Source organism: Camellia sinensis, chromosome 11 (genome assembly GCF_055761805.1).
Source record: "Camellia sinensis isolate YWXY chromosome 11, ASM5576180v1, whole genome shotgun sequence".
Classification (NCBI taxonomy): Eukaryota; Viridiplantae; Streptophyta; class Magnoliopsida; order Ericales; family Theaceae; genus Camellia; species Camellia sinensis.
Genome location: NC_138971.1, coordinates 138138763 through 138155009, shown reverse-complemented (window position 1 = coordinate 138155009; position 16247 = coordinate 138138763). Strand labels below are relative to the sequence as shown.

Here is a 16247-nt window from a genome sequence, read left to right as displayed (position 1 = left end):
CTCCCAAGTAAAAACTTACCTTCGTCCCACTAGGGTGCCTCACTTTATATCCAGTAGTGACCTAGTCCCCTAAAAGTCTCACTTCATTGGACTCAAGCTCAATAGTCATCCCGGACTCTTAGCTAAATAGGGATAAACTCCTCATAAGCCTTATCTTTATCCAGACTGAGAGCCTCTTCTGTTCTAGGACTCTTGTCCCTTATTCGGATACCTCATGATTCTAGCATTACCACAGAACATCTCGGCAATGCCGTGGTCACCTCAGCAACATGACTCATCCATGTGGCACCTTAGCAGACATCTCAGGGCTATGCCACGTGGCGTCATTCGCAAAATACTTCCCCACAGAAACATGCTTTTAATATAATTAAAAACTTTTAATTGACTTGATAATTTATTAATAAAATGGGCAATTTGTTATGAAATTAGAAACCTCAGGGAGTGGAATGTAATTTCCAGAACTACAAGGAGCATTTCATATTTTAATCAAACCTCAAGGTATGTATTTGTAATTTACCCATTATTTTTTCTTTATCTTTTTCCTTACTCCAAAACTCCAATTTAGTTTATCAAAACTCACAATTATTATCAACATTATTGTTTTTTATTGTTATTACTAGCAAGATTCGAGGATGCCTTACCCTGTCTTGCTTTCTGAGTTTGCTCAATTTGATTCGATGACTCACGGCCATGTTATTGGGTTAGAAACAAGATATATGTAGTCCTCGTTTGTGAAGAGCTAAAATAGCCTGACTTTTTGACTATTTTGGCCTAGCTTTTTTAGTCTCGTTTGGTTTTTGTTTTTGGCTTTTGTGGCTTTTGTGAGAGAAAAAATATAATAATTATGATTTAAATGTAACATTTTATCTTATTAACTTATATAATCAATTTTATTTTTTATACTTTTCTGATCAAAAAGTCAAAACCAAACATAGTTGTATGTATATATACCATATGGAGCCAATTTATACCAGTACTATATGCAACCATATAGAGCACGTGATATGATGTTTGTGATCTGCAAAACAGGCCCATGTACATGATATGATTTTTGTGATCTACAAAACAAGCACTATCTTCTTCTACAATCTTTTTATTTCTTATCTTTATCAATAATATATGTATATATAAATAAATTATATTGATAATCTCTATTTTAATCATTATATTATTTTGATTCTTATAATTTTAATGCGCTTCACTATAAAGTTCAAAAAATCATTTGTTACATGTAAACTGAACATGTTTTATTGAAATTGCAATCATTCTTACAAAAAGTCATATTAAAAAGTTCAAATTTTAATCAGTCAAAGATGGATTAGTCATGTTGTTTTGTTACGCAACTTTAAGTCTATTTTTGGTTTCTTTTTTTTTTTTTTTTTTTAAATAGCAAGCAAATCAAATTTATTAAAATATAGAATGATACAAATGGCTTAAGAAAAAATTACATCATTGTCCAAACTAAGCATTTTAATTAGGTTGACACCTAAAGTATGACTAATAATGTGCATCTCTAAAACCCCAAAACCGAGTTAGAGAGGTTTCAACTCAATACAACTTACACTACTAGAAATATAATTTTTTGCGTCTATTTTTTTACAACTAATTTTTTAACCATCGCAAAAAATCACTTTTACATAACAATCTCGTTTTACATAACCCCCAATTGTGTTCTTAACAGAAAACAAAAAATAAAAAATAAAAAAAACAAATCATGTAAAACTATCCTTATCCCCTTTCACTCTTATTTCCCAACTCTCTCTCTCTGTCTCAAATCTCACAAATCATACTGGTAATCTCTCAAATTCTCTTCTCTCTCAAAATCTCACAAATCATACTAGTAATCTCTCAAATTCTCCTCTCTCAAACTCAACTCTCCACTCTCTCTCTCGCTCAAATCTCACTGTCCACTCTCCACTCTCTCTCGCTCGACTCTCTCTTTGATAAAGATATGAAGATTTTGATCAATTGTTGATGAAGATTTGAAGATTTCAATCTGCTGTTGATGAAGATTTGGATCGATTCATAATCGGTATGCCTAATTTCTATGTATGAATCCAACTCTCTGTCTCTGTAATCCCTATATCTTTCTTTCAACTCCCAAATTCTCTATGACTCATAGCTTTGTTCGATTTTGAAGATCAACATCAACGGTAACAACATGAAATTTTTTCAATTCAATTTATTTTTATCAATGCGGTGCAGATTCTGATTTCGAAACATCTTTTTTATTCGAAAATTCATTTTATTTTTTTATTTTTTAAAATTATTAAATCTTGATTTGCTTTGTCTTTAAAACTTGATCTGAACATTTCTCTAGATTGTTTGCTAAATTTTATTTAGTTTTTGAACCTCTTGTTTGTATGCTGAGAAAATTTTAGGAACCAACCGAATTTCAAACTTTTACTATTATGCTTTTATGTTTGTTTGGCTAGAAAGCTCTGCTTTCTTGTTCTTCTGGACTACTCATTGAGGAGTTGGATGTTTCTTCAATGGCAACTTTATCTAACCACCTACGTTTAGGAAGCGTGATAGAAAACAAATTACAAATTTTGTACTCAATAATATGGGTAACTAATTTTGAATACCTCACCAATTGTATTGGTTTAGTAGCCTCATTATTTTTCATGCTTTACATTAATGTATTGGTAATGAATAATGGAGATTGTTTTTGATAGCTAGGGGTGGGAAGACTAGACGGAGGTGGGAAGAAGGAATGAAAAATTGATTACAAAACATTGGAAATCATCTTTTTTTTCTAGAATTTAGTAAATTATATATGAATACTAGTTTTCATTTTTATAACAAAAATAGACTCTACAAACAAGTTTGGTTTCTAGTTTTCAGAACTAGTTTCCATTTTTAATGTTTCATTCTGTTTTATTGTATTCACCATATTTAATCCTAATTTAATCCCAAAAAAGAAATCATAAAAATTCAAGAACTTTCTATGATTAAGACTATATTCTTGATCATGAATCATCTTGTGATGTAGAATTAATATAAAATAAACTACAAATGTCCATCAATATATAGAATCTGTGAATCATAGACAAGAAAGTAATTCACTCACTCATCACCCTTCATGTCACTCTCTCCATGAGCATCTAGAATTTATTGATCATATAAAGAGACCTATGGTTGATTCATATTTAATAGCAACATTACATTACTAATCCATTTGTCTAATTACTACATTAGTATTTACAAATTAATCTTCCAAAAGGGTGTTGGCGTTTGATGCTATTATTGTCTCAGTTGTTGAGGTCTTGGGTTCATCCATCTTACAGATGGATTACGTTTGTTGTGCTTTTTCTATATTTTTTAAAATGTATTGTTAGACTATAATATGTTTGGTGTAACTTTTTTTCAAACTGACAGATCAAAATAAAAAATTAGGATCTAAAAGTCTCCCCTTTCTCAGGTTCTAGATTACTAATTTTTTTCTAACTATTTATACTATTTCCATCTCATAAGCTACAAAACAAAGTTGCATCAAAACAAAGTGATTAAAATATCTATTAATTGGTTAGAACCTCTATACTTTCCGTATACTTGTTGAGATTTCTCTTTTTCATGTTTGGAAGTTTTTTTATATTAATTATGTATTGTATTTAGTTCAAGGACTTCTAAATTATGCTGTCCTTGTTATGATTATTGTGCATATTTGAATGTCCAATTCAATAGATTTCTCTAAAATGTCCAAAAAAATAAAATGAGCCGACTAATGAACAAATTAAAGGTACAAATGATACAATGAAGTTGTAACAAATGAACAAATTCAATAGATTTCTCTCATGTTTCGGCATAAAGCAATGTTGGAGTATTCAAGTTCGATTTTGATTCAAGAGGTTAGAAGAAGTTACATGCTATCCACCTTGTTGTTTCACCAAACTTTTTTTGAGTTCTTACAATGACTTTATTTTTCATGATCTCACAGTTGGATCCATACACAAGGGGTGTTTTTTGACCAAGGGGTGTGATTTAATCATTTTAGGAAACTAATTTTATTTTTTAAAAGGAAGACCATAAATTAATAGAAGCCATGTTTTTGGCATATTGGCATTGAGGAACATGAGTTTAATTTAGACTTGAGTTGTTCAAGTGAGCGTTGTGAAGGAAAATATAATGTTTACTCACACAACTAAATGATTTGGATTACTTTAAACTTGGGTCTGGTGGAGCAATCCTCTACCATATGATGTCAGTTGAACTCTTTTGACATGGCTCTATTGATCTATCAACTCTCTTGAATTGATCTCATAACTAAATGTGTTGTTCTGATTTTGAGGTATGACTAAGGTTTTAGCATGTATAAGGATATATGTATATTTTTTTCTCATTAGTTTCTTAATAATCTATGGGGACTTCATAGAAGGGCGATAGATTTGCTAAAAGCTCCACCATTGGATGCAGAAGATATGTGTAACAATGTAGTGCATGTTTCCTTGTCTAACATAAAATCAATTTGTGATTGTTGTCTTTTTGATTCCGTAGGTGCAGAAGCAACGTTCTTCAGAAAGGACATATTGGCCCTTGAAAGAGGTATAGTTTACCATCCCATTTTTTTGATACTGCATTATTTAGAGAATAAGTTTAAGTTAATTTGTACCCATATGGAGCAATTATATCTCAGTAATGACTTATCGAACTTGGTTCTTGTCTACAAAATTTGTTGTGCCTATATTGTGGCAGTCATGTGATAGCATAGCAATAGCAGACTTGAACATCACTTATTGACCTTTGATTGCATAACTTTTTTGAATAATGAGAATATTGAGCATTCAACTGCATAAAGTATATGTTCTTCTGCACCTCCTTTTGGCCCTCTTGTGAATTTCTACCACTAACAAAAGTATATGTTCTTTTATTTTCATATTTTGATTATGAAAAGGATATTTTGAGTCAACTTTTGCCTACCAAACTAAGTTTCCTTACAACGTTGAAATTTACTCACTGCACAAGATAAAAGTATTATATGTTTCCCGTTAATGATGTTTTCGTAATTTCATTATTAAATGATTATTTTTTTTTTTTTTGGTCATTTAAGTACATAATTCCTTATGATTAGGAAAAGATTCTATGCACACAGTATTCCATCCATTGAAGTAGAAAACTTGGTAATGCTAAGTGTACAAAATTAAAAAATAAAACATATATTATTTGGTTGACATTTATATTTTGAATGTGACGTGAGTCATACTTCAAATAATATCTCAGCTACACATTACATTTATGTTTTCGTAATTTCATTATTCAACATTAAATTTATTCAAGATGTCTCTTACACAATGCCAATTATGTTAGAATCTATCTTGAACACTAGGAAACTCAAAGAAACCTGAAAGCTAGTCAATGCTTGGTTTTGTGAAACTCCACTAGATCTTTTAAATCTGACCCAAACAACATTCCATTAAATTGAAGATGAGAACCCAATTCTTAGGGTGTGTTTGGTAACGTTTATGTTTTCAGTTTATATTTACAAAAATTTTATAAACTGGTTTTTGTTTATTTTTAGAAAAATATAAACTACAAACGCGTTTGGTAATTGACAAAATGTTTTAAAAAATTTAAAAATATAAAAAAGAGCTAGAAATGGCAAGTGGTGACAAGTGGTGGTGGAAGACGGTGGTGGAAAGTGGTGACGGTGGGTAGTGGGTAGCTGGTGGTGGTGGGTGGTGGCGGCTGGGTGGTGGTGGTGGGTGAGTTGGTGGGTGACGGTGGCGGGTGGTAGGTGGTAGCGAGTGGGTGGTGGTGGTGGTGGTGGCAGGTGGGTGGCAGATGGCGGGTGGTGGGTAGTGGGTGGCCGATGGCGGGTGGTGGTGGGTGGCGGGTCGGTGGCGGGTGGTGGGTGGGTGGGTGGGTGACGGTGGCGGGTGGTGGGTGGTAACGAGTGAGTGGTGGTGGTGGTGGTGGTGGTGGCGGCGATGGCGGATGGCGGGTGGTAGTGGGTGGTGGCGGGTGGGTGATGAGTGGTGATGGTGGGTGGATGGGTAGGTGACGGTAGCGGGTGATGGGTGGTAGCGAGTGGGTGGTGGTGGTGGCGGGTGGTGGTAGCAGGTGGGTGGCGGATGGCGGGTGGTGGCGGGTAAGTGGCGGGTGGTGGTAATGGTGGTGGGTGGGTGGGTGACGGTGGCGGGTGGTAGGTGGTAGCGAGTGGTTGGTGGTGGTGGTGGTGGTGGTGGTGGTGGTGGGTGGGTGGGTGAGTGACGGTGGCTGGTGGTAGGTGGTAGCGAGTGGGTGGTGGTGGCAGGTGGGTGGTGGTGGCGGTGGTGGTGGGTGGTGGTGGCGGTGGTGGTGGGTGGGTGGCAGGTGGCTGGTGGTGGTGGGTGGTTCGTGGTGGCAGGTGGTGAATGGTGGTGGCAGGTGGGTGGTGGTGGCAAGTAAGTGGTGGGTGGTGGTAGCGGGCAGTAAATGGTAGTGGCAGGTGGTGGATGGTGGCAGGTGAATGATAGGTGGGTGGTGGTGGTGGCGGTGGTGGCGGCAGCGAGGTGTGGGTGGTGGTGGCGAGTGGGTGGCAGGTGGGTGGTGATGGCGGGTGGTGGCCGGTGGTAGCAGGTAGGTGGTGAGTGGTGGTGGAGGGTGGGTGGTAGTGACGGAAGACGGTGGTGGACAATAGTGGCGAGTGGTAGCTAATGTTGGGTGATAAAAAAAAAAAAAAAAACTCAAAACTCAAAATGGAAACACATTTTTTGTGTTTTCATTTTTTGGCCAAATTTATAAACTGAGACCACTGATTTATAAATCAAAAATTTTACCAAACAAGTTTTTATTTGAGTTTTTTAAAATTTTGTAAATATAAATAGAAAACTGAAAATATAAGTGTTACCAAACGGCACCTTAGCTTTGAAGGACTTGAATTAATGTTGGAGCATAATAGATATATTAACTCATGTTATGACAATTTTTTAAGCAGTTTCTAATCCTTGATGTGTTCTACTAATTGTTTGCTCATCTTTGAGCCCTTAAAATTATGAACATTGAACTGCAGTCTGATGTAGAAGAAGTGAAGAGGGGCGATAGTTTTGTAATTACGAATGCCATATCTACAAATACAATGGACCTTTCCAAGCTAGGTTTGTAAAAACATATTTCAATCTAGAAAGAAGTGAAGAGGGGAGATAGAAGTTAGTAACTTGAATCCTATTAGAAAGATTTTGCCTCATCGAATTAAGTACTAGTGATGTTTAGGATTTCCCTCTGGGAGTGATACAGCCACCATCTTTCATGTCTCAACTTATGAGGAAGAAAGCACTAATGAGTTTATTTCTTGACATTATTTTAGGTGGTGCAAACTTTGGTCCTCCTAAAATGATAGACTTTAATTTATGTCGATAAATACATGGGCGTACAGGTAGCAACATTAAGGTGAAGGAATGCACCAAGGATCCTCTAGAGTGAAATTTCCCTAAAGTTTCCTAGAGTGCTATATTGTGTGGTTGAGATTTATTGGCAAGTCACATAAAAAAAATTGATGTGACTTGCCAGTAAATCTCAACCATACACTGTAGCACTTTAGAAAATTTTAGGGAAAAATCACTTTAGAGGATCCTTGCTCGAAGGAATGTAGTTTTCGTTTGTTTTGCTTTGATAGACATCATTTACGCACATGTGACGACCGTTTGGCACTATTATGGGCATTGATTTAAACCCCCTTAAAATACCTACCCCCACAACCCCCTCACATACATGGAGGTTGGGGATTGGGTGAGAAGAAAAAAAAAAAAAAAAAGTTGACCAATCAAAACTAAAAGGGGTCAAGAGGGTGACCCCCAAAGGGGGTCTCAACCTTTATTCCACTATTATATAGTTTTCTTTTACATCTTAGAAAACCCTTAAAGTATGGTCCCATGATTTTGAATTGGCCAAATTAGCTATAGCTATTAGTGGTCAAATGACTTCTTTTGGGCATGACTTCAATTTGACTTTTCATTCTGTCAAGAACTTGTTTCTCTTGCCAAACAGAAGGACAAATATTGTTGTGTGGCATGTGCAATGCGTGTAGGCTGGATTGTCATGGTACTGTGATTTACACTGTTCAATATGGAATTGAATAGCTTTTCTCCTCTAAACAATGAAAGTCAAATATTTTGATCATGGTTTGTTGTTTTAGAACTTCTGGAATAGATATAATAACAGATATAACAGATATAATAACTGGCCTGTTAAACCCATTCAACATGGTGCAACCATGTGAAATCCAGTTAATTCAATGTGAATTAGAACTTCCAAAAGCTTTGCTAACCACCCAATCTAGAGTATTTGTATTAAGATGTTTTGGCCTCAAATATCTCCGTAACATCCTCTGTTTTTTTTGGCAGGGTTTTTGTTATGAAAAATCATAATGACAAATCTATCCTTTGTAACCATTTTGATGTATATAATCGTTTTTTTATTATTGTAAAACCAAATAATAGTAAAGGCAACTCATTTAGTATAGGTTCTGAAATTGTCTTTTATTTTTTGCTTGTTGCATTAATTACTGTAGATTAAGAAGTGGAATGAACAGCGAGGGAATGAAATTTTCGCAGGGCCTCTTTAATCAAACATCTTCACTTGGCATGGAGTTTTTTAGATAGAATTTTGTGATTTGTTTGAAACTAGTTATTTGGTTTTATTTGAAGCTTAATGGTTTAATAAGGCTCCTAAGACACTCTTCTCGAACATTGACACTTGATTATTGGTTGTGAGCAAGTTACTTAAGAGCTCGAAAGGGGCTTGGTGTGTTTCTTTCTTTCTTTCTTTCTTTTTTTTCTTTTTTTTTTTTTCTTTTTTTCTTTCTGTTATGTTTTCATTTTCATTGTTTTTTTTTTTTTGCCAAGTCCCATTTCATCTCCTGAACGAACATTACATTGTTATGTTTCTTGTTGGTACTTAATGGATATTGTTTTGGCCATGGCTATTCCCAGAGTGCTTAACCGTACACCTTTTTTTTTTTTTTTTTTTTTTTTTGCGACAGTAACAAGATGGTCGCTAATACATTGAAGGCATTTTTTAAACTTTTTGCGATAGTAAAACATTAGTCGCCATAAGTAGATTAGGCGGTCGCAAATAGTTTGCGACTGTTGTTTTGCGGTCACAAAAAGTATTTGTCACCCCCACATTTGCAACCCTCATTTGTCATCGCATGGGCCGTCGCAAAAGATCTTTTACAACTATATTTCTATTATTTGCGATGGCGGTCGCAAAAAGTATTTTTTTTACTACAAATACAGATAAAGATCACACTTTTTTGATGTGATATATGTGTTTTAATCACACATTTTAAGTTTTATTAAAGTGTGGTCTTTGGGAGTGATTAAAAAGGATCATTTTTAATCACACTTTTTAAGTGTCATTAAAAATGATTTTATCACATCTTTTAAGTGTGATTAATAATATTTAGATCACATCTTTTAAGTGTGATTAAAAACATTTAGATCACATCTTTTAAGTGTGGTCTTTAAGAGTGTGATTAAAAGGGGTCATTTTTAATCACACTTTTTAAGTGTCATTAAAAATGATTTCATCACATCTTTTAAGTGTGATGAATAATATTTAAATCACATCTTTTAAGTGTGATTAATAACTAATAAAACCTGTGATAAAAAAAAGAATTTGACATATTTGAAGAATAATCAATATTATTTTTATACGCGCATTTCAAGAATGTAATACACACTATATACTATACTTTGAATCACAATCACATATTGAATGAAATAACGTCATATATTTCATAAATGAAAGTTAAATATGTTCAAAAATATATACAGAGGGATTAAATAAAAAGTTTTTACACTGTGCTTACATATATTAAAAAATGAAAAAACTTGCAAAATTAAGTTCTTGAATTCTTTGACCATATTTTGCATCTCTCCAAGAAATTTCTAACCTGAAAAATGAAAACACAAATTAATTCAGAAACCGCTAGAAGCATATGAATAAACTAACTAGTTTTAGAGATTGTTCTAGTCTCACAAAAGATAAAATTCGACTGATCACACCCCTTCAAATGTCTTAACATTAAATACCTCTAGCATGACATGAAGCGTGTAAAAATAAAATGTCACTTTATCCACATAAATTGCAAGTTTAACAGAAATTTTACTATAACCAACAACTTAGTTTAAGAGGCTCTACCAATCTCAAATATTTAATGTTCTACAAAAGAAATGCAATTGAATATTAATTGTGCAAATACCTTGAGTGCATTTCAGATATCAGCGACCATTCTTCATCATCTTCTCTATTTGAGCTCCTAGAAACTTCTAAACGCTTGGGAGGTTGGCCAGAGTTTCCTCATAAAGAAGAAAAACAACTCAACTCCATAGGTATACACATACTGGTAATTGCACATTCGTAAAAAATATTCTAGATACCATCATATACAAAGTCACATTGAGATATAATCCTAAAGTATAACTTGGGAGGTTCAAAATTCCCATATTAGAATTGACTGCCATTTGCAAATTAGCACAATTACCTTCCATGAAGAACATTGACATTATCTTTTGTGGAATTCGCCCAGATATCCAGTTCAAATTAACACCTCTCTGCAATGCTTGAATGATCGGGACATCACTGCAGTCACTCCTTAGTTGATTTCCCGTTGGATACAAATTATGGCCCGTTTATACAAAATAATGAGATAAATGAGCTGTCGTATCATGATAAATCTGAAAATATTTACAAATAAAAGGCAAACAATAACTATTTAGTCTCTAAATGAAAATTAAATATAGAATACACAGTGATATAATGGCATGTCCAACCCTTGACTGAAACCTATATCAAATTTAAATTTGGGTAAAAATCACTCAAAAATCTCTCCACTCAGACTCAAACTTATTTTGAGTAAGAGAGATCGTAAAATGTTCTAGGACAAGGAGATGGTCTTGTTCACCTGCAGGACCAGAAAGCAAAATTCTTGGGCTTACAGCGGAATCCTTGGACTCACTATGCTTTATGTGTAGAACAAAGGATGCCAACAAATAATATTTTGTCCTATCACTGAAAGAAATGAAAAATTGAAATTTCCATTACTAGCTTGCAATGAAGTATTAAAACCCATGGAAAACCATAGCAGCCCCTATAAATGAGACTAACATAGTCAAGTAAATGAGCTTAAATTAGAACTACAAAGTACAATTGTCGATCAAACTGTTGCATAGGCAGAAAAGGGAGCATGTAACCGTAACTGGAGAGCATGTAACCATAACTGGAGAACACTTACGTTAAACAAGCTCTTAAAGATGAACAAGCACATTCAGTACACTATAAGGGTATAATGGCATCTCAACACTCCAAGAAAGTTTGCAATAGTCCCACGTAGTGAAACCACTACATAGATCAAATGACTGAAGTAAAATAAGTAAAATGCCTTTTTGACACTACATGTTTCCATTTTGTCTCACATAATATATTAAAAATAATATAAAAAAAAATTGACCTTTTTTTGCGGAGTTTGCATACCTTAAATTTGAGATTTGTTGGGTCCGGCATTTTGATATGCATTGCACCCAAGTTCATGTAATAGAGGTCTAAACTAGAAGTACACATACCTTATGCAGTTTTGTCTCAGATGAAGCAGAGTCAACATTTCCCCCAGTCGATGTGGTGGAGCTCCGAGAAGAACCATGAACCATTCTTTTCTTCAGCATCTTTTTCATAAGGTGTATGACTGATTTATCTGTCTCCTTTTCTATCCGTTTTTCTCCCCTCTCGCTTTTGGCTACATAATTTTCCTCTGCTATTTTTGTCCTCTGAAACAGCTCCCCAAGCGATGTTCTATGTTCCTTCTTTACCACTGTGGTTGTTTCTGGCAACTCAATTGCTGATCCAAACAGATAGCTCTGGAGTGGACAGATTGTTGTTCCATTCCCACTGGTCTCTGTGCCTTCCAATGGCTTTCCTCTAAGTGTAATGGTGCTACCATGGCAGCTTCTTCCAATGCTAACATAAATGTTTCTTCCAGTACTAACATGACTGTTTCTCCCAGATGAGTCATTGCAACCGTCTCCTTCAGCCCCTATCACCTTCTCCTACTCATCATTAATAAGCTTCAGTTCATTCTCTGTTACTTCTGTTTCTTTTTTAGTTATGTTCTCAACTGATATGGCAAATGTTGGCGTTGATGGGTCTGTGCTGACTGGGTCTGAACCAAGAGTACCTATGGTAAGGAAGCCATGCAAGAGCTCGGAAATCACAACTGAAGATTCTTCTTCAAAGTCGTCTGCTTCTATTCTTGCTGCTTCTAGGCTGGCAAATGATTTTCACAGATGGTTGTCTCTTTGTGCTTTGCCTAAGGATTTAGTGCCAAAATTTGACTTTGGGTAGTACTGTTGGTCATCCAGTGATGGCTGCCCTGAAAGACAAGTACAAGAATTCCCTGACAGAAGAAATGTTAAATAATTGGGATAATGGTGAGGTTAGTTGGGAGGGATGTCATGTAGGTTTGTGTTTTCAAATGCATCTCAAAAGAATTAATGGCATATTATGCTTTGCTGTTGTTTTAAATATTATGGATCATGACTCATGGGCTTGTTGATGCTTACCATTATCTCAATTTTTAGTACAGGAATCGGGACGTGTAGAAATAGCAATGGAGGAATATTGATTGGGAAAACAATTAGCTTTATACTCAAAGGGAATGTCAAGTGTAACAATCTTACAGTATGTAGTTCATTCAGTTGAACTTGAAGCTGTACTCCAGCTATAAATAAGCATGCGGCATGGAGAGTTGCTAAGTACACAGGTCTTATGCGGTTAATTATTTCCAGGTATGTAACAGCTACTTTGCTTTGAAGCTGTCTTTCCTAAACAACACCTGACTTATCGAATTTCCAGTGATCTACTGATTATGCTACTAGATTATATTGGTCTTACCACAAATATTATAATGACTACTCATGATTATGTTTAATACTGCACTTACAGTCTGACTCTAATATGTGCACCAATCTTTTCATTATTGCTTTAGCAAAGCGTTAGCAGAAAAATATGTAAGGGTATACATGACTTAGCTACACTAAAATCCTTCAGTGGTTCATTGGCCCGGAACTTGCGATGCATCCAACCAAGTAACTGCAATCAAGATATATGAAAATATGAACTCAGAAAATATTAAGAACAGTTTTCATCATCCAAATTCAACATATATTGGAGTTACATTCATTTTTTTTATCTTTCTTCAGAGTGCTTGATTTAGATCACTTCGGCAGTAGGAGGAAGTGAGAGACGATGTGCTTTTCGTATTAAGGACTATGACTATTTAATGAATGTGACGCCAAAAATGTGTCCTGAAAGGCTCCAAGGACCTCAGATTAAGGCAGGTAGAGAGAAACATTGAGAAAGTTACAAGATTTGGTTTGCTATTTTGTGTCAAAATCGAATAATGTGGCCTAATGGGAAATGGGGTCAAAGGACCCCATGAGCTCATGATTTTATCTGGCTGTGCACTTGTGAGGTTGGTCTCCTGGTTTAGTACATGGTTAGCGGTTTGGTCTGCACCTATCAGAACACATGCCTTCTTATAGTTATGTCATTGGACTTCCCAATTTGAGTGGAGTCCAGAGCTGTTACATTGATTATTATCATGCTTTATTATAACATTCTTAGTTAGTTATGATATGGTAAATTGTAACATTACTAGATTGCTATAAAAACAATTTCATAGCATTAACAAAATGTTATCCTTTGGTATTTTTAGTAACTTTTAACTATTTCATAGCATTCAAAAATTGTTATAATATATTTACGATAGCGTTCAACGATAACATTCGATAAATGTTATTAAAAATGATACACTTTTAATAACATGGGCAAACATAGCATTCCAACGAATGCTATTGCTTACTTTTGATAGCATTCATCAAATGCTATAAAATGTGTTTTTTGTTGTAGTGTGATGAAAAGAAAAATGTTTCTCATCCAATCCAATGTCTACAAGCAAACTGATCAATTGAACTTTTATCAATTTCAGTGTAAATGTGTGCTTCCATTTAGATCATTATATTACCTATCTTGCAGAAGAAGGGAACTAGTCAACATCTTATATAAGAACTAGTTATCAAGTTCAAAAGTACTGTCGAATATGCTAACATACTCAAAAGCTGAATTATGATAAGAGATCTGCAGTGGATGTTAGAACATAGAATAAGTACATAAAATGACTATACAGGAAAGATTACAGTTGTGCGGAAGGCTTCTACCATAAATAATATGGAAAATTGTCAAATGAGATCTGTAGTTCTCTACCATCAATAATGGGATCAAATAGGAAAATGCAAATAAATAAACAATGCTCAAATTCAAAGTGGACCCACCAAATCAAATCAATTGGTTCATGCAATTAGAAGAATATAGAAGTACCTCTTAATTTGTGCAGGAGCAATTAATAATACTTGTCTGGTTGAATAGAGTACAAAAGGAACTGCAAACAAGCAAAATGATCTAATTTTTTTTGCTTAAATAGACAAAAAGTAATTAAAAAAGACAACCAAACAATTCCTAAGTTAGGAAAGGCAAAAAGATAACATGGATAATTGTATACCTCAAGAACCATGATCACAAATTCCTGAATGCTCCCACTAATGCCAGAAGATACCAAATTACAAAATGTCTATCATAGGTGGGTTTGGGAAGATTCATTACTCATAAATACTTGAGTCAATAAGCCAACTATAATGAAACATTACTTATTAGAGAACACACAAAAAGCTTTCTGACATGGACAACACAATAAAATGAATAATATATTAGCATGACATAATATTTATTCTACTTTGCAGAAAATTTATACACAACTGAGATTAGAAGAAAAATATAACCAGAAAGGCCTTTCTTCCATATAAAATAAACAACAAAATTAAAACTCTCCCCAACTTCAACAACCATGTACTTTCTTTAATTTAAAGGGAAAAAGAAAAAAAGAAAAGACAAAAACAGAGTAGCACTTTGTATCACATCCTTAAACCACATGCATTGTTCAGCAGACATTTATGTTATACAAAATCTTTAACAGCAGAAATTAATTATTAACAGCAGAAATTAATTACTAAGACTCTCTGTTGTTTATTAAAATTTTGATCAATGAAAACCACTTAAAATTCCACTCTAGTAAACCATATAGTAATAAAAATAACAAAATGACTCTTAACAACATGTATAGCCACAGCTGAAGCTAATGGATCATACGCAACTACAATTTTTGAAAACAAGAAAATCAAAATCAAGCAAAAACATATATACAAATCAAAACTGAAGCTTTTGAAAAAGGACCAAGGTGTGTTTACCTCCAAATAAAATGAACACAAGAAATAACAGAACTGAGATGACAAATCTCATCTTTGCAATGCCATTGTGACATTTTGTCGAGCACCTTGCAGACACAAAAAAGTATATAGCATGACTCATCTTTGCTATACACAGAGAAACTATATAGATGAGAGAAAAAACAATCCAAAATCAGCAAATAAAGATCATTTCGAAACCCCTTTCAGAAAATAAAATCAGCAAATACAGATGACAAACCATTTTTGAAACGGTGCAATGATAGAAACCATTCCGAAACCCCTTTCAGAAAATAAAGATCATTTCAGAAACCTATTTCAATCATGAAAGAAATTTAAAAATCAAACCATTTCAGAACTGAATTCAAACCTATTTCACTCATCAGATCAGAGAAGAACCAGATTTCAGAAAAATAGAGAGAGAAATGGAAGTTTTCTTACCTGTGATAATGGTGGCCCAGAGCAAGAGCTACGAAACCTAAGTCCAAGACCTGGACTGCGGCTGTTCTTCTCCTTCCCCCTCATTCTCACGGCTGCGGAGGCTGTGTTAACAAGAACTTAGGTTTTTATTTATTTATGTATTTATATTATTAACCCTAAAATAATTACTCTCCTTGTTTTATTATTATTATTATTATTATTAGCCTTGTGGACTTTCATAATAAATTTATTTAAAGTTTAAGATTAATTAAATTATCTTTTAACAATATTTAATTTAGAGATGAAAGATTATTTTCTTCATTAAAAGGTACGTCTTTTGTGATAAAATTTATTTTCATCATTAGTTAAAGACTCTTTTTGTTGTATGTTCAAGAGATTGATGGCGAGCTTGAGGCCCTCAGTGACTAAAGAGGAGAATAGGAAGAAGCTGAAGGAGACAATTTCGAAGACTAGAAGCTTCTTGCCGGCGACGATGCCGACGTCGCAAACGGAGGGCTTTTCGAGGCGATGATGGTTTGGGGTGATAAGAGAGAT

At 34.5% G+C, this 16247-nt stretch overlaps 1 protein-coding gene and 2 long non-coding RNA genes across 14 annotated transcripts; 1 reads left to right on the top strand and 2 right to left on the bottom strand.

The window, feature by feature from the left end:
• The first annotated feature begins 1686 nt into the window (after nt 1-1686).
• On the top strand, nt 1687-8734 carry LOC114289585 (uncharacterized). Of its 4 annotated transcripts, none has more exons than XR_014344649.1 (3): nt 1687-2049; nt 4498-4545; nt 8322-8734. It is a non-coding gene; the product is annotated as an uncharacterized LOC114289585 (long non-coding RNA). The 4 variants fall into 4 exon arrangements; XR_014344651.1 differs by having other exon boundaries at nt 1688-2032; nt 8489-8734; XR_014344650.1 differs by having other exon boundaries at nt 1688-2032.
• Nucleotides 8735-9697: 963 nt separating this feature from the next.
• On the bottom strand, nt 9698-12346 carry LOC145802846 (uncharacterized). Its single transcript, XM_082895635.1, has 4 exons — nt 11544-12346; nt 10466-10575; nt 10184-10280; nt 9698-9874 (listed from the first exon to the last, which is right to left on the bottom strand). Exons 1-4 carry the CDS (start codon nt 11618-11620, stop codon nt 9796-9798), a joined length of 363 nt encoding a protein of 120 aa, XP_082751761.1. The 5' UTR covers nt 11621-12346; the 3' UTR covers nt 9698-9795.
• A 19-nt stretch (nt 12347-12365) lies between these two features.
• LOC145802847 (uncharacterized) lies at nt 12366-15872 on the bottom strand. 9 transcript variants are annotated; one of them, XR_014344646.1, is made up of 5 exons: nt 15714-15872; nt 15514-15555; nt 15276-15361; nt 14353-14413; nt 12366-13065 (listed from the first exon to the last, which is right to left on the bottom strand). It is a non-coding gene; the product is annotated as an uncharacterized LOC145802847 (long non-coding RNA). The 9 variants fall into 9 exon arrangements; XR_014344640.1 differs by lacking the exon at nt 14353-14413; XR_014344642.1 differs by lacking the exon at nt 15514-15555.
• Nucleotides 15873-16247: the final 375 nt, after the last annotated feature.

Bases quoted from the DNA above. Each gene is read 5' to 3' on its own strand.
- LOC145802846 (XM_082895635.1), bottom strand. From the start codon at position 11,620: ATGGTTCTTCTCGGAGCTCCACCACATCGACTGGGGGAAATGTTGACT. The intron at 10,576-11,543 runs GTATGTGTACTT...AAATCAACTAAG, and splicing joins CTGAGACAAAACTGCATAAG to GAGTGACTGCAGTGATGTCC. The intron at 9,875-10,183 runs GTATTTGCACAA...TTCATTTTTCAG, and splicing joins ATATCTGAAATGCACTCAAG to GTTAGAAATTTCTTGGAGAG.